Source organism: Mastigoproctus giganteus, chromosome 5, assembly GCF_048544385.1.
Source record: "Mastigoproctus giganteus isolate SK-2022 chromosome 5, ASM4854438v1, whole genome shotgun sequence".
Taxonomy (NCBI): Eukaryota; Metazoa; Arthropoda; class Arachnida; order Uropygi; family Thelyphonidae; genus Mastigoproctus; species Mastigoproctus giganteus.
In genome coordinates this window covers 99,043,448-99,062,206 of record NC_143579.1, presented here as the reverse complement: position 1 = coordinate 99,062,206, position 18,759 = coordinate 99,043,448, and the positions used below count along the sequence as shown (strand labels likewise).

Genomic DNA, 18,759 nt, shown 5'->3' with positions numbered 1-18,759 from the left:
TGAATGAAACAGTAATAACTGTACAAGTTATAGATTCAGCAGGAGAATAATGAATATAAGGTTGGCGATAGGTGTATTCAGAATAGTGAATATACAATGAAATGTAAGTTGTACATGAAAATTTCCGATATTAGGAAAATAAATTTAAAGCATTCTTCTTGAAAAAAAAAATAAAGGTGCAGCAAGTTACACACTACATGGAAGACAGTATTATATTTAATATCAAAACCTTCTGTATCTGCTTCCAGTTCTTCAGAAGTGTAAATTGTTTATTCCCCAAAAGGATCTTCCAAATGATAATGTGAGTGCTGAAGAAGTTATAAAGGCAGAAATTATACGTATTATGAAGATTGCTCTACTGTTTCATTTTCTCATCATGTGACAAAGTGGAAATGTTTCCAGGAAGAAATAAAACTAAAATGTTTTATGAAATAACCTGTGGTCCGGGACCTTACTGTCATAAAGTAAGTGTACAGAAACTGAACAAAAAAAAATACTGCCCTTTCACTCTTACTTTAGTTAAATGACAAGTGATATGTGTACTAAAGCACTGAATATTTATGTACATTTCTTGAATGAAGGTGGAAAATGTTTTTTTTAGAGCATCTGCCTTTTGGGTACACAACATCAAATTGTTTAAAATGTGAACTATTAGAGAGTTTCAGAAAATATAGTATTAATTTGCAGCACATGATTGTGACTGTTTTAGATGAACCACCTTTAAATATGAAAACTGTAAAATAAAATGGTGATGAAGGTCTGGTAAACTCTGATTATATGTAACTAACACATTGGTCATAGTGATTTCGCTTTAGGAAAGTTTCTACTTTGCAGTTATAAGAACTTTTGGATAATGTGTTTCAACAGAGTAACAAATATCCGGAAAGGAAAGGTGATTTTATGGCAGTATTTTTTTTCTTTTGGAGCTAAATGAAGCTATTATGGTGCATTATTAGTTGTTATGGTGAGTTCACTAGTTTCTGTAGTATATAATTGATATCCAGAATCCACTTTCTTGTTATTTTTTACAATTTTTATCAAAAAAGGAAAACAAGTGGAAAATGGAAATCTGAGTTTCCCTCTCTGCTGAATTCAGCTCTCTCAGTTCTCTTTGACTGCATTTTTTTGATTTAGGATCACTTGCAAAGCTGTGAAATTGTTTATTATTATAATCTTTTCCTCATATGTTTGGCACTGTTATGTCAATCAGGTATGTGGGATCGTCTTGTTCATTATCACGACACAATCCCAGTATAGTATGTGAGTAGAGGTCTCTGATATGGCCTGAGGCTTGTACTTGTAATATGGTAAACTTTCTTTGATTAGCTGATATTTTTGCACTAGATTTTGATGTATTATCCTGGCCACTTGGTCACGTCTGTGAGTGTACTCTGTCTGGGTGATCATCCTGCCGTGATGTGCTGGATTGTTTCCGGGGCCAGATGGCATTGATGACATATGTCACCTGTTACTCTGGGGTCCTTGTTCCTGTAGTTCCTGGTTGATTACCTGATCTTGGATGGCGAGCATGAAACCTTCAGGCTTGGAGAAGAGCATTCCTTTTGTGAGCCAAGCATTGGAAGCCATATTATCTGTGTAGTTTTCAGGGAGGTCATTGTAGTGTCTGCCATGGAGTGTCTTTTTCGTCCATCTTTCTGTCTTTGTTTCTTCTGTCTGTGTGAGTGTGGCCTCTTGTTGAGGTTGAGTGTTGTGTGTTTACTTGGAGGTAATCCCACAGGATCTAAATTGCCTTCTTTTTTTGTTCAATGAGGTCGGTCAGTCCTTTTCCCTCCTTTATGGGGGCTGTGAACAGTCTCTCAATGGCCAACTTTGGGTGGTATTGGTGGCGGCTCTTGGTTATCATTATCCTGGTTGATCTTATAATCTCCTCCAGCTTGCCGTTGGTCGAATCTATGATCCCGAAGGAGTACATTAGTACTGGAACTGTGCAAGTGTTTATGGTTTGTGACATATTCCCACCGTTCAGCTTTGATTTTAGCAGGCCTCTCAGTTTCTGTATAGTTATACCCTAAAAGATGGGAGGAAGAACCTGTACACTCTCTCTCATCTGATGTACATGGATGAGATCAAACTCTATGCTGCAACTGAGAATCAACTCCAACAGCTACTCTGGATCACCAAAGAGTTCAGCACTGACATCAGGATGCAATTTGGCCTAGACAAATGCAAGAGCCAGGGATTACATCTAGTACATCAAGGCAGGCCTTGATCTCCTTGTGTTCGAACTGGTGGGGCTGCATCATCCCCAGATATTTATATGTCTCTGCCTCTGTCATGGCTTCAATCTCTTTATCAGTCTTCAGCTGGTAGTGTTGCCCTACTAGATGTACTTGATGCAATCCAGGGCTCTTGCATTTGTCTAGGTCAAATTGCATCCTGATGTCAGTGCTGAACTCTTTGGTGATCCAGAGTAGCTGTTGGAGGTGATTCTCAGTTGCAGCATAGAGTTTGATCTCATCTATGTACATCAGATGAGAGAGGGTGTACAGGTTCTTCCTCCCTTCTTTTAGGGTATAACTACACTTGCTATTATTGAGCATGGTGAACAGTGGGTTTAATGTTAGACAGAATAGTTGGCTCATGGCATCTCCCTGAAAGATTCCTCTTTTGATGGGTCTGGTTGTGTTCTCAGTCTTGATGGTGGTCCTCCCTTTTCCCATGGTTTGCTTCTAGGAAGTGTCAGAGTCAGATTGACTTTGTAGATCATAAGTGTCTCTATCACAGTGTATGCAGCTGTGATTGTGTGTAGGTTCAGATAAGAAAAAACTTTTGAAAATATTAGCCTCTATGCCCAAACTTGTGAACAACAGAAGAATTGGAAGCAAATTTATTTGAACAGCTTAAGCTGAGATCAAAATCATTTGATTGTTAAGCATTTAAAATGGATGAAAGTAATGACATTGCAGATACTGTGGATATTCATCAATGGAATTGATGCTGTTTTTATTTGAATCTGTTATTCATGAAGAACTAGCTGGTTTGTGCAATTTGAAAGGCGCCAATATTAATAAGAGTTTTTTCTCATCAATACTAGTGCTTTCTTTGGCATTGGGATGGGAAATGTATAACAAAAGTTGGGAAAAATATGAGTGGTTTTAAGGTTAGTGTATCAGGGTGAATCTATGAAAGTTAAGTAAGTTGGCTGTAAAACTCTGATAGTATTTCATTGCATCATTCGTCATGGGACACTGTGCCCACTAAATTTTGCCATTGAAGGATATTTTTGACATTCTTATTTCAACAGTAAACATCATTCAATGCAATGGTTTGACACACTGTTATTTCCACCATTTTCTGGAAGACATTAAAACAGAGTATGGCAATGCTGTCTGTTATTCAGTAGTAGGATTTTTGAGTAGAGGCAAAATCCTGAAATTACTTACAACCTGAAATGGATATTTTTATGACAGAAAAGGATAAATAAATACCACAGAAACTGTAAGGAAACGGTAAATTACTCTCTGACATGTTTTTGGATGTTTAAACTTTGAAATGAAATTGAAGGTTCCAAAAATATTAATAAACAGAACTTTTACCACTTTTCTTCTTACAAAATTGCTGTGAAATCTTTCATTAAACCAGCTGAATTGCTAATGTTAAGAAATAATTTTTTACTGTTCTTTTGGCATCCCCAAAATGACTTTTCTAAAATTTACTAATTTTTAATTAGGTCAAATGAAATTTGCATGTTCCAAAATCTTCTTGCTGTTAACACTGAGGGAACAGCACAGTTGCAAATGAAGATGATTGAATTGCAAAATAGCAACTCTTTCAATGATGCTTTTGCTGAGATGAAGTCTACTGCAATGGTATGCTGGACTGTCTGTTTCAAAGTTCCCCCTTCATTACATACATCTGTGGGAAAGCAGTCCCACTTATGAATTCAAAAATAAAAAAAAAGTAGTGTCCAGTTTACTAATGAACAATTGATGCTATGTTATACGTTTATATAATAGTTCCAAAGCATTAATCTGCAAACTAGCCAAGCATATCCAACCTCAGAATCCCATTGTTTGTTATTTGGATTTTAGGAGCATTAGCAACTAAGGCCATATTGCTCCAGGATATGCGGTGGTCATTCCTTGACCTTTCCGCATACTCCGTATTTGGTGGTGACGGGCTCGAACCCCGGTCTAATCAAGAAGCGTGTGCTACGCACTGCTGCTCCTTCCCACCTGGCTATGGAGGCGCCACCAGAATCCCATTAGGCCAATTTTAAGATACATTATTTTACACACATTAATGATATACTGTTGATATGCTTAATTAATTTTAAGAGGTTGTCATAAATATTCAAAATAGAAGAATGATGAAAAATTGAAATAGGTAATGTAGTGAGCTGAATGATTGCAAATTAAAATAATAATATAGTTTGGGACATCTGTACTTATATTTTTTCATGTAAAAATAGTTTGAAATTTGATATTTGGTAAAGTTTACCATATTACGCCTGTCTGTATATATACAGGGTGTCTCAAAAATATTGATACAAACGTTTAGGGGAGGTAGGTAACATCTAAGGGAATGTGAATCACATAGGAACCCATAACCAGAAATGTCACCATAAGTCGGTAGATGGCGTGGTAGTCGCCGCATTAAGAGCATGCATCGATATACAAACTCTGAGCTGGCAGACATGCACCTGGTGTATGGATTAGCAGAGGGCAATGGACGAGCCGCTCAACGAATTTATGGAGAACGCTTCCCAGACAGACATATACCGAACCATCGTTTGTTTACGCATGTGCATCAAAATTTGTGCGATTATGGGTCATTTAGAGGTAACAGGAGTAGTGCAAGCAGACCACGTTCAATGCAAACTCCCTCCATGGAAGAAAGTGTGTTGAATGCCGTCCAGAATAATCCTACTACCAGCACACGTGCCATTGCCTCTGCCTTAGAAGTGTCTCATTGCAGTGTATGGCGTGTCTGGCACGATGATTCCTTACACCCCTTTCATCTCCAAAGGGTTCAATTACTGCTCCTTCAAGGTCATCCTGCACATGTGGCTTTTGCGCAATGATTTCTCCAAGAAAGTGTTCAAGAAGACTTGAATTTTCCAGCCTATGTTTTGTTCACGGATGAGGCTTATTTCACTCAGGAAGGCTTATTCAATCAGCACAATGCTCATGTGTGGACTCACAACAACAACCCACACGGTGTGCGTTCCCATGTGGCACAACATCACTTCGCAATAATTGTGTGGGCAGGTATGGTCGGTGACTGCTTAGTCGGCTCATACCTGTTACCATCCCGCATGAACTCCACTAAATATCGGATATTTCTTGAACAAGTTCTACCAGGGTTACTTGACGATTTTCCATCAAATGTGACATGCAACATTTGGTTTAAACATGATGGGGCACCTGCCCATTATGGAAAGTGTGTTTGTGACCATTTGAACAGGTGTTGATGGATTGGCCATGGTGGACCCCGTTGCCTGGCTCCCATGCTCACCTGATTTATCAAGCCTTGATTTCGTTCTGCGGGGGGCCCTCAAATCTATCGTGTATGAATCGCCTGTGGAGACGGAAATGGATCTCATGGCGAGACTCGTCTGCGCTGCTGCTACTGTCAAAGAAACTCCAGGTGTGTTCAACCGTGTCTGCCAATCCATGCTGCGTTGGTGTCTCGCACGCATCGCATCTCATGGTGGAACCTTCGAGCATCTGTTGTAACATCATGAAATGTATCCATCTCATACTCCATTGTTAATATTATGTCAAATAAATGTTTGCCACTAATTACTATCTTGTGTCATTTCTGCTTCTTGTGCCTCTGCTACTACTTTCCCGTGATGTTTCCGGTTATGGGTTCCTATGCGATTCACATTCCTTTAGATGTTACCTACCTCCCTTAAATGTTTGTACCAATATTTTTGAGACACCCTGTACATATATATATATATTTAAGACACCAAAGAGTTAAATGATTAAATGACATTTAGTCAATGAACTGAGAAATATTTATTATATTACTTATATAACACAGCATATATTTTGTTTAGTTTATTTTATACTGATGCCATTTAAAGTGAGTTGAATTTATTGTGTATTTTTGAAAAATATAATTATTCTTGTGAATTTAATTTATTCTTGGTTTTGCATTTATTTTAATTTATTATTCTAGTAAAATACCATGGGATTGTAGAGTGGATACAATACTATCTTGGCTGGATTTAGCACCTGAAGATCGGCCATCATTTCTTACTCTTTATATTAACGAACCAGATCATACTGCTCACAGATATGGTCCTGATTCTAAAGAGGTTTGTAATTTTTAAATCACTTGTAATTCAAACCCCATGTGTGAATTACAAATTTGAATATATATGAAAAGATTGTTTTATTATTAATTCATTTTGCTCTACTTAAGATTCGGATATATGCCTGATGATGATATGATCACAATGCCAGAAGAGATAACATAATACAGAGATCAACACTTGCTGTTTGTTAGCTTATATATACAAAATAACTTTATATATACAAAATGACTTGCATATACAAAGTAATTTAAAAATTATGTATAAACACTTTTAAGTTGCTGTACAACTTAATGCCATAATTAATTGGGGGGGGGAGGCATAAATTCAAATTGAGAAAGGATGTTTTCAGGATAGATGTGCAGAGTTTTGCCTTAAGCCAGCTGGTGGTTGATTGTTGGAACAAACGTCCATCTGTTGCAGTGGAAGTGTGCGGTTTGAATAAATTTAAGAAAGAGCTAGATAAATTGTTGAAAAAGATGGACAGATGATGGCAGGGTTTGGATAATGCTTTATAAACTAGTTTCATGCATCATATGCCACTAATGCTACTACTACTACTAATAATAATAGTTCAAGTATGAAAATGTTAGAAGTCCAACATGCATTGGAATCAATGTGAACAAAAGTGTTGACAATCAGACCGTAACTCATCTGTGTTATAATTTTGAAGAGCATGGAACTGTTAATAAATGCGTTTGAAAAAGGTTGTTAAGAAGTTCCGACAGTGTCAGATGCCCATGAACCATCACCTGAAGAAGTCAGTGTGGTAGCATTCTTTAGAACTCTTCACGAATCAGTTGAATTTTCTTAGAATCTTAAAAAACCCTATATACCTTGGCTGTTGCATGCAGTTTGAGAAGACTATCCAGATAAATGTATGAAGTTCTCTGAATAGTATTTTCATAAGAAACAAAGGTGATTCTCAAATTTTGAGAATGTAACTGTAGTGCTTGTTTAAAAAACAAATGCCAGAAGGTATTTTCGTTATGATGAAAATACATTCCGATATTTTCGTTATGCATCACTACACTTATGCACAAATGTCCACACCTATCTGGCTACTGAATTTTCTGAATGGCCAATTAATTGCTAAATAGATGCTCATGAATACCCTTCAAAATATCTAGACCTTATGCGATTAGACTTTTTCATATGATGACACATTAAAGAACAAGCGTATTACCTAAACAGACCTAAATTAAATAAGATGCAATAAGGGTCATTTAATGCATTTGTTTCGTTAGGTGGTTTGAGCACTTCTGTGTAAAATTATTGGGAAAATATTCCATTCATTTGCACATGCCTGCAATGGAGATTTTGAGCATTTTACCTAACTTTGCCACGTTTTATATTTCTACATATTTACTAATTCTGTGAAGCATTTGTGTTTATATTTACTCAATAAATCTTTGATTATATCGAATCTCAAAGTTTATTTACACACACACACAGAGGAAATTATAAAAGCTGACAATTTACAATTCAGAAATCTTTAAAATCTAGTTCATTTTAGAAAAAAAAAAATTACCATTTTATGATATGGAAATATTAAGAAAGAAGTCTGGCACTGTATGAGTGATTACATTTGTCTTTAAGAATCCATGCAAAAAAAGGGGTGACATTTCTCTCTTTTAGTGCCATTGTTTATTAAGTAAACTTTGTAACACTTAGCTGTTTGCAAACTACTTGCAAATTACAACTATTTGAAATGGTGCAATGCTTGTGTGAACTCACAATCAGAGTACTCATGCGATGCTTGTGTGAGCCCACAACCAGAGTAATCATGCAATGCTTGTATGATCCAGTGACCAGTTTTGAAATTGCTTTAGAAAAGCTGTTTGTGAATAGAAATAGCAAAGTATGGGTGTGGCTGGAAAAATGTTTGCTTTGTTAAGTTTATAGTTAATCTCTTCCATAAACAGTGACTTACTGAGGCACACAAACAGCAGATCATACATCTTATCAGCTATGTGATAAGTTATAATGGTGGGAAAAATGAAACTTAGTGACCTTTATTATTTTTTGTATTTATGAATTGATTGAATTTATTCACAGCATGTTTATTAAAATCAAAATGTCATGTAAATTAAAAAAGATTTCCAATTCCTTGTTGTTATTATTCTTCCTTAAGAACAGTTTTTTTTTATCATTCATTGATATTCTCTCTTTTTTTGTACTAGGTATCCATTTGAATTGATATTACAGTACATGATATTTGCTATGATCTGTTAATTGGCATTTATCTAGGTTTAACATACTGAACTGTTATTTATATGTGATATCACTAGCACTATCTGTTTGTCGGAGTTGTTTCAGATGTAAATAAGTTCCGTTATTAGTGCTTGATATTCATTGAAATGTGCTTCTCCAGAACTGCTTAACCAATTGGTATCCCCCCTCTCTAAAAGCCAGAATATTTTAAAATCTGTCATTCTCTCAATCCCTGAGGGTGCTGGATGTTAAAGAGTTTACTGTAACTGTGAATTGCGTTTGTGTAAAGGAGCTCTCCAGCTACACTACTGACCTTCCGCAGGAAGATAAATATGTGTGTGTGTGTGTGTGTGTGTGTGTGTGTGTGTGTGTGTGTGTGTGTGTGTGTGTGTGTGTGTGTGTGTGTGTGTGTGTGTGTGGCTAGATGAGTGACTGTGAATGTCAATGTCAGCTGTCTGAATATTTGTGCACTCTGGATATGTGTAATAATGATAATAATAAATACTTCTGTACATGCCGGTTAAGATGCATACTTTTTACTTTTGGTATAAATGCTTGACCACATGTGTAAACTGTACAGTGACCAAATAAATGCTTGTGATCTGTCAAAAAAAAAAAAATGTGTGTCTACTACAGTTGTTATATTAGCATTAGCATTAGTTGAGGCATATGATGCAAAAAAGCAAGCTTATACAGCATCAGCCAAAAAAAAAAAAAAATCCTTCCCATTTCACCCATCCGGTCACTCCAAATGTTTGTCTAGTTCAGCCTTAAATTTATTTAAGCTATCAACTTCCACAACAGATGGAAGTCTGTTCCAGCAATCAACTACCCACTGGCTAAAGGAAAACTTCCACACATCTATTCTACAACTGTCTTTCCTCAATTTGAATCTATGCCCCCCTTAGTTTCTTAATCTGAGCAAGTGGAAGTATCCCATCAGCATTGAGCCTGCTCAAATCATTCAAGGCCTTATACAACTTGATCTGATCACCTAGCAAGTGCCTAGTCTCCAGTTGCTGCAGCTTGCAGAACTTAAGCCGTCCTTCGTAAGTGCACGCCTTTGTTCCTCTCATAGAGTGCTGTATTTGGGGGTGCTTGTTTCGTCTGTGTACAAGAGATGGATGAAACAGGGCAAAAATGTGAGCGAAAGATGTAATTTGTTTTTGTTTACCTGTCTACTCTCCTGAATATATGTTCTATATATAAAAATAAATAAAAAATGTGTATTGTCTTCTGACAGGTCCTTCTCCCCCCCCCCCACTGACTTGACTGCAGTGAGGGTAACTTACCAAGGAAACCCCCTCGCCTTGGGTGGTTTGGCACAGGATTTGCAGACACTGGCTTCGGCTGGCTAGTGTGGAATTTTTCAATGTTCAGATAGCCCTATGCCTGGGACAGTAACCAGGTGTCGGTGGTGTTCAACAAGCCCAAGCACTTTAGTTATTCCCCCCCTCTCTAATACAGGGCAAGAGAGGTTTCGGGGGCACCGCCCCAGATGTGTGAACAATATTCCGTGGTAGGCCGGATTTGTGATTTCTACAGAGTCAACAACAGTTTGGAAGAAAAGTAATGAAAAGAGGGGGCTTAGAGGGGAACAGGTATCCTGTGTGTTATCAGACACTCAGCCTAAAACACTGATGAATCCAATATCTCTCTATTACAGAAGATTTAGGAGAAGTCCGGTTGGCCTGCCTCCCTAAAATCCACTCATGCACACCTTCTCGATGGTAAGCCCTGTTACGTCACTTAGGTGGCAACGAACGTGTAGAGTGGTTCTCTTCAAGACGCCTGGTCAGCGTGAAGAGGAAAAGACCAAACCCTCCAGCAATGAGAGCACAACAATACAAATGGCCCTCAGTCCCCAGCAGCTTTCACTCTCCCTCTTATCGCAGCGAGAGGATCAGAGTGGAAGCAGAGGGTGCTAAGAATCTCTGGGTACGACCAGGCTGCCATGCACGGAAATTGAACTTGGCCTGTTATAACGTAAGATCACTCATCAGTAAAGACAGGATATTAGAGCTGGAAAAGGAATTAGAAAATGTGAATTGGAATATCATCGGTTTGGCTGAAACAAGAAGAAGAAATGAATCACTTATAAGTTTATCAAGTGGAAATCTGCTGTACACCAATGGAAACAGTGAAAGGAGTGAAGGTGGAGTTGGGTTTCTGGTCCATAAAGATTTTAAAAACAACATTTTGGAATTCAAAAGTACATCACCAAGGGTGTCAATACTCAAGATTTCTAAGAGGTACAAGCTAAAGATTATAATGATTTATGCACCAACATCGAGCCATGATGATGAAGAGGTTGAAGAAATGTACACTGAAATTGAGAGTCTTCTAGATGAGCAGAAAACCCACTACACTATTATTATGGGGGACTTCAATGCTAAGGTTGGAAAAAGGCAAAACAGCACAGAAAGAGGAACTATAGGAAATTTTGGGATTGGTGAAAGAAATAAAAGAGGTGAAAGACTTGTGGAATTTGCAGAATCTCAAGGAATGTCAGTAATGAACACTTTTTTCAAGAAAAGGGTGAACAGAAAGTGGACATGGAAGAGTCCAAATGGATTAACAACTAATGAAATCGACTTCATCCTCACTAACAGAAGATATATTGTGAATGATGTTACCGTCCTGAATAAGGTAAATGTTGGAAGTGATCACAGAATGGTAAGATGTACACTTGATATAGATAAAGGAAAGGAAAAAACTGACTCGAGTAAATAATACAAAGGTCTTTGAAATAACAGAGGAGGAGAAAAAGCAGTATGTACTGGAACTTAAGAACAAGTTTGAGCTTCTGCAGACTGCTCAGGACCAAGATATCGACGAGGAATATTACAACTTTCTGAAAGTGATAAAGCCCAAGAAACCTATAGGGAAACAGAAATCCAAAGAAGAAAAAATTAGTCAAGAAACACTTGTCATGATGAACCAAAGACGACAAATGAAGAGCAAGAAAAACACTGACAGGGAGAAAATTGAGTATACTGAGTTATGCAAAGCCATTAGAAAGAGACTCAGAGAGGACATAAGAAGATTTAACACAAGAAAAGTAGAACAAGCATTAAGGGAAAACAACGGATTTAAATCAGCAGCCATGAGCAGTAATACAGAAAGACAAATGATACTGAAACTGAAGAATAGCAATGGTGTACTTATAAACAGCAGAGAAGGCATAATTCAAATAGCAGAAGACTACTATAGAGAATTATACAAGGAACGAGGGAATGATACCAGCAGTGGGGAAGATGGATTGCAAAGTAGCAACACATACGACATACCTGATATTCTTCCTGATGAGGTAGAACATGCATTGAAGAAAATGAAGAATCGGAAAGCCCCGGGGGAAGATGAAGTTACTGTAGAGTTGTTAAAATTGGGAGGAAGAGACATAACACAAAAACTGGCAAGGCTCTTCACAAAGTGCATTAGAAAAGGTGTGATGCCTAAGCAGTGGAATAATGCAATCATAGTTTTGCTGCATAAGAAAGGAGATAAATCAGAAATTGGAAATTATAGACCAATTAGCTTGTTATCCCATACCTACAAGTTGTTCACAAGGGTCATTACTAACAGATTAGAAAGAATACTTGATGAGAATCAACCGAAAGAGCAAGCTGGCTTTAGGACAGGATTCTCAACTATGGATCACCTTCACGTAATATCACAGCTAATGGAGAAAGCAAATGAATATAAAACACCATTATGCCTGGCATTTGTGGATTATGAAAAGGCATTTGACTCCATACAGCATAAGGCAATGTTTCAGGCACTGGAAAGACAAGGCATAGATACTCCATATATTATGATTTTGAAGAAAATATATGAGAATGCTACATCCTTTATTAGACTAGACAAAGACAGTAGCAAATTTAAAATCGAGAAAGGGTGCAAGAATATTTGCTGATGCTATCGAGGCAGTGTTAGGTGGGTCGGAAAACTGCTAGCTTGGGGGGGGATACAAGGATTAATAGATTAACAGTAGCCACTGGCATTGGAGAAAGTAATTCTTGCAATGCTTCTATTGGAATGAGCAGCAGCCTGAAAGACAAGATGCAGGGTATTTCAGAAACTGCTGGGAGTCATTGCTGTATAAGTAAACGCATGGGTTGTGTTAGGATAGCAAAGAATAGGAACAGGTGTATGTATACTTGCATGTACACCAATGCTAGGAGTTTCATAAATAAATTTGATGAATTTGAGGTATTGCTCAAAACGTTAAATTCAGATATTGTTGGGATATCAGAGACGTGGTGTCACACAGATATAAGGAATGCAGAACTGGAATTTGGAGAGTACAATATGTACATGAAGGATAGGAAGGGAGGAGGGTTTATGCTATTAGTTAAGAAACACATAAAATCCAAGAAAGTGAAGCCGGTCGACATCACTGGACAGTGCAGTGTCGAGTCAGTTTGGTGTGACATAAGCATTGGGAGATCAAAATTAAGAGTAGGAGTGTGTTATAGGCCTAATGACTCTGATGAGTATAATAAGAAACTGTACAGGGAAATAGAGGGAGTCAATAAATCAGAGAGTCTTATAATGGGGGATTTTAATTTCCCATATATCGACTGGAATTTGTGGTTGGTCACTCACACACTAGCAGGGCTTTTGTGGATTTATTGGATGACTGTTTTCTACATCAGCATGTTCGGGAGGCAACTAGAGGGTGTAATACTCTTGATCTGATTATCAGTAGTGATTCTTCATGCATTAAGAATCGGCAGATAAAGGAATCACTGGCTGGCAGTGATCACAGTGCGCTGAAGTGGAATTTACTCAAAGAGGTAACTACCATCAGTGGTAAAGGGAAGGGTTTTTTGCTTTCGTAAAAGGCCGACCGGGCTAGCCGAGTGGGTAAAGTACCTGCACGGCAACCCAAAGGTCGCGGGTTCGATTCCCGCCTCGGGCTTGGATCAAAGTACTGCAAAAACCTTGGGAGGTGCAATATGGCCACAGAAGCCGATGCGCCAACAACTACTAAAAAAAAAAAAAAAAAAAAAAAAAAAAAAAAAGCTTTCGTAAAGGCGACTGTGGTGGTCTAAGACAGTATTTAAATTCTATACAGTGGGATTAACTGATGATGTTACCAACAGCAAATTCGAAATGAGAAGCATTCAAAGAATTAATCTTGGAAGCGCCCAGGCTTTACATACCAACTAAGTAATATTGTTCAAGGTTTAGGCCTAAATGGATGTCAGATGAACTAATGAGACATATGGTAGAGAAGAAAAATGCATGGGATACATATAAATTAATGGGTGACATGGAAGCTTATGATAGATATAAGCTGGCCTGTAACCAAGTCACAAAGGAGATTATGCAGGCAAAGGCAGATTATGAGAAATCCTTGGCAATGGATGCAAAGGAAAACAACAAAGAGTTCTTTACCTATGTAAACTCTAGAAGGAAAGGGATGAATCAGATTGGTCCACTGGATATTGATGGTTCAACTGTTGATGATCCTGCTCAGGTGGCTAACAAACTAAATGAGTATTTTGCATCTACATTCACCCATGAGGAGTTATTCAGGGTGGGGAATGCCAGAGGTGAGTTAAACTCTGGCAGTGAGCTAGATAATTTTATAATACTGAGAGCAAAGTGGAAGAGAAATTGTTAAAGATAAACATAAAAAAAAGGCACCCGGTGTGGATAGGATCTATCCAGTAGGAGGCAGCAAAGGAAGTAAGCAAACCCTTATCCTTAATTATGAGAGCTTCTTTGGACTCAGGGGAGGTACCGATGGACTGGAGATGTGCAAATGTGACCCCAATTCACAAAGGAGGCTCAACGGGCGACTCAAGTAATTATAGACTTGTTAGTTTAACTTCTGTTTCAGTGTTTCAGGAAAATTAATGGAGGCACTGGTTAAAGAAGCACTTCAGGATCATCTAGACAAAACTTCAGTTATAGCTCGGACACAGCATAGTTTTGTTAAGGGAAAGTCTGCTTGACCAATTTGATTTGATACTATGATGTGGTCACAAAGGAACTGGATGCAGGGAATAACTTTGATATCATATATTTGGATCTTAAAAAGGCTTTTGATACTGTTGCACATGGAAGACTATTGAACAAATTGGAGCAGTGTGGCATTGGAGGCAAATTGCTGCTATGGATAAAGGGATAGTTGAGTGGGAAAAGACAGAGTGGTAATCAATGGACTCTGCTCATTGTGGACTAATGTTGTTAGTTCATTGTTGTTTTCTGTATTTATAAATGATATTGATGGTGGTATATCAAGTTTAATGTCCAAGTTTGCAGACGTTACGAAGGTTGGCAGGGTTGTTAAGGATACTAATGACAGTACGCTGCTGCAACAGGATCTAGAAAAGTTGAGCAGATGGGCTGAGAAGTGGCAAATGAAGTTTAACATTGACAAATGTAAAATACTACATATGGGAAGCAATAACCCCAGAGTGACGTATCAACTCTGCGGTACTACACTGACCGTGGTAGAGAATGAAAAGGACCTGGGAATAAGTGTGCAGGCAGATATGAAGTTTTCTGAGCAGTGCAGACGGTCTGCAAGAGTAGTTCCCAGTGTCTTGTCAATGATATACAGGAATTTTTCTAGCACGGATAAGGAGGTGATTATCCCCTTTATAAGGCAATGGTCAGGCTACACCTTGAGTACTGTATACAGGTCTGGAGGCCTCATTTTAAGAAGGATGTAGAGCTGTTGGAACAAGTACAGAGAAGGGCAACAAGATTAGTGAATATAACAAAGGGTTGCTCTTATGAAGAAAGGCTTAAATTTTGCAAATTACAGTGTTTGGAGACTAGGCACCTGCAAGGTGATCTGATTGAGGTGTATAAAGCCTTGAATGGTTTGAGCATGCTCAGTGCTGTTGGGATTCATCCGCTTGCTCAAAATAATCACCTGAGAAGGCATAAATTCAAATTGAGGAAAGACAGATGTAGGATAGATGTGTAGAAGTTTGCCTTTAGCCAGCGGGTAGTTGGTTGGTGGAACAGACTTCCATCCTTTGTTGTGGAAGTTGATAGCCTAAATAAATTTAAGGCTCAGCTGGACAGGTATTTGATAAGAATGGAGGGGTGAAATTGGAGCGGTTATTTATTTATTTTTTTTTTGGCTGATGCTGCATAAGTTTGCTTTCTTGCATCATATGGCTCTACTAATGCTAATGCTAAAAGGAAAAGAGTGGAGAAAGAACTGAATCCTGGGGAACACCAGCATTAATTAGTGTAGTAGTTAGGAAACAGAGAGCTGTCTACCATTAACCAGTGAGCGGTCAGAGATAAAACTGCATACCCAATTACAAAGTACAGCTGGCACACCATAGGATGGAAAGCTTATTTAGAAGACCTTTATGCCAAACACGAATGAAAGCTTTGGAGATGTCAAGAGCAACTGTTTGTGTTTCACCCAACTTTTCCATTGAATTTGCCCATAAATGGGTAACATAAGCCAGAATATCACCAGTGGATAGACACTGACGAAATCCATATTGGCGATCGTTGATCAGACAGAATGTTTCTAGATAGTTTGAGTTGGCGGTTAATTGATTTTTCCATTACTTTAGAAAAATTAGAAGTAATTACATTGGGACGATAATTGGATTGGAGGGATTTGTCACCCTTTTTAGGAACTTGGATATGAGAAAATTTCAATCAGAAGGAAATACGCCTTTGGAATAAGGAAGTGAAAAAAGCGGCAAAGAAGTAAGTAAGTTCATGAGCTCAGGTTTTGAAAACAAGTAGAGAAATACCACCAGGACCTGGTATTTCTTAGCATCAGATTCATCAAAAATTCATCAGATTCATCAAAATCCTGACATCCTTTTGACGGAAGACCACAGGTGGTATTATTGAATGGAGTGTATTGGGAATGGTTTGAGGTGATTTAACAAGATCATCAATACATGAGTTGGAAGAAAAATAGGATGCTAGCTGGTAATTTTATCTTTAGCTAATGTGGCAAAAGAACTGTCTGGTTTTGACAGAAGTGGGAACAGAGATGGGCAAAAATTGCAGCCAATAGTTTTGGCAAGAGACACAATGGTTGGCTACCTTTGGACAAGAAGCAAGTTTTCTACTCTTAGCCTGTTCAAACTCTAGTTTGGACTGATTAATAACTGCTGTACAAAGTATAAATGATACTTAATAATTTTTATTATTACACTATGTCACTTATAAAAATGTAGTACTGGAAATATTTTATAATAAAAATTCAGAAATATTATACGATTTCAGAGAATATAGGCTTAGTGGTTCGCTTTAAAAATATTATGTTGAAAGGGGTTCGCAAGTCAAAAAAGGTTGGGAACCCTGGTCTAGATCAATAATATAGGTTACTACATTGTCATTCTACTATTCCTATGTTTTCAATTCCCTTATATTTTTTTCTTCTTTGCCCCTTTAGTACCCTTACATCATTTCATGGTGATTAACTTTATTTATAAATCTAACCTAACTTAATAGCGCAATTGTATATTACAAAAAAGATAGCTCCTCTCCACCTCACTACTTTTTTTTCTCTTCCTCATCTTACTTCTCTTTCCGAACTCGAACTACTGTCACAACTCTAACAACTCAACTCAACTCCCGACTCTCCCAAACTTACATCTGAACCCTTTTTCCTCAGCAGTTTTGGAACACTACCCCCAGGACTCTCAACCAGTCCCATTACTCTACTAATTTTTATGAAAAAAAAACTAATAAAAACTAATTTCTCACTCTTTCCTATTTTTTAAAAAAAACTTACCACAAACTCTCTCCCTCATGAATAAACCAAACCCTTTTCTTGTAATTTTCTTGGTTACTTTGTTTATTTAGCACCCCTGCATTAACCTTCTTTCATGTGAGCCGCACCTTCAAAGGTAGCTATTTTCATGTTAACATTTTCTGTTCTAAATATCTTCAGCTTACCTAAACATCTGCCACACAGGTGCAGTCTTTCTTGACACAAATGTCAGACCGTCCAATATATGTCCAGATGCCGCTTAGATCAAACACTTCTTAATTGGGTTCTGTTGCTCATCCACTGGTTGCAACCCTTTCTTGCCTGTTCGCAATTGACCACTCTTTCCCCAGTACAGGCTACTGTTTCGTTTACTTTCAGTTCACCCTTTTTTGTATTACTTGTTATTCTTGTCTCCATTTAATTGCTATTTAATTCATACCATTTGTAACCTCCCTATTTTTAATCCTTAACTTATTCAAACCTTAAATACATATTCAAACTTAATATTCAAATCTTACTATTTATCCTATTCAAACCTTAATAATTATTCTCATTTTTCATTGCCCTATATGAGTTTATTTCAGATAAATAAATATTTCCATTTTATTTGTAAGAGTGTACTCTTACATATCCAACAAGACTTGTGAATGTAACCCTCTGACAAGGTACTCGACAACAGCAGCTGGCAAAATCTACCTGTTATTGTGTCTCAGTATTCTTGACTGTTTATTTAGTCAGTTTACTTTTCTTTCTTTTTATTATTAATTTATTTAATTATTATTTTTATTTGAAAAGTGCATCTGACATTCATTTATTTTATTTTATTTATTTTTTTTTTTACTTATTTTATATTTTCTTTATTTCTATTTTTATTTTTAAGTTTTTATTTTTTGTTGATACTACCAGATTGGGCTTCCAGTGGCATGGGATCTGCTGGCATCCATTGGAACTGTTTTTCCTCCGGTAAATGCAGGATTCTTTTTGACAGTATATGTATTGTTGTGGCCTGCTTTCATGTGGTGTGGTCAGGTACTAGGGAGCAGCCTTCCTGGTGATCACTGCTCTCTAGTAGCTAAGTGGCGAGAATCAAAAAAACAACAAGATATACACTATGCAGAATAATAGCACATTCATTTCTGGCCATTTTACATAGTTCTGTTTTTATGCCAGTGTACCATGACAGAGTTGAACTAACATTTAGGTGATTGAGAATGAGGGTAATAGCAGAACCTAGCAATATGCTGATGATGCAGGTACATCAGATTATAATGAAGAGGAAATAGGGACAATGTATAAAAGAGTAGAAGAAATTAACAGAGAGAAAAAGCATTACCTGGTAGTAATGAAGGATTGCAGAGCAGTGATGGAAGTGGGAGGGGATGGGAATTGTGTGGGAGACTGTGTATTGGGAAGGAAAAATTAATTTGATGGCAGAAATAAATTGGTGGTAACAAATATATGGTTCAAGAATCATAAAAGGAAGCATTATACTTAGAAAATGCCAGGGAATGTGGGAAGTTACAGCTGGATTAAATAATGG

The 18,759-nt window shown here is 37.5% G+C and overlaps 1 protein-coding gene across 1 annotated transcript in view; it reads left to right on the top strand.

The window, feature by feature from the left end:
* Positions 1-18,759, top strand: part of LOC150085581 (venom phosphodiesterase-like) — a 248,321-nt gene that overhangs the window by 81,202 nt on the left and 148,360 nt on the right. Inside the window, exon 6 of the mRNA XM_090374609.1 lies at positions 6,151-6,289. Coding sequence (XP_090230735.1) covers positions 6,151-6,289 — 139 coding nt within the window. The remainder of the gene's footprint in view (positions 1-6,150; positions 6,290-18,759) is intronic.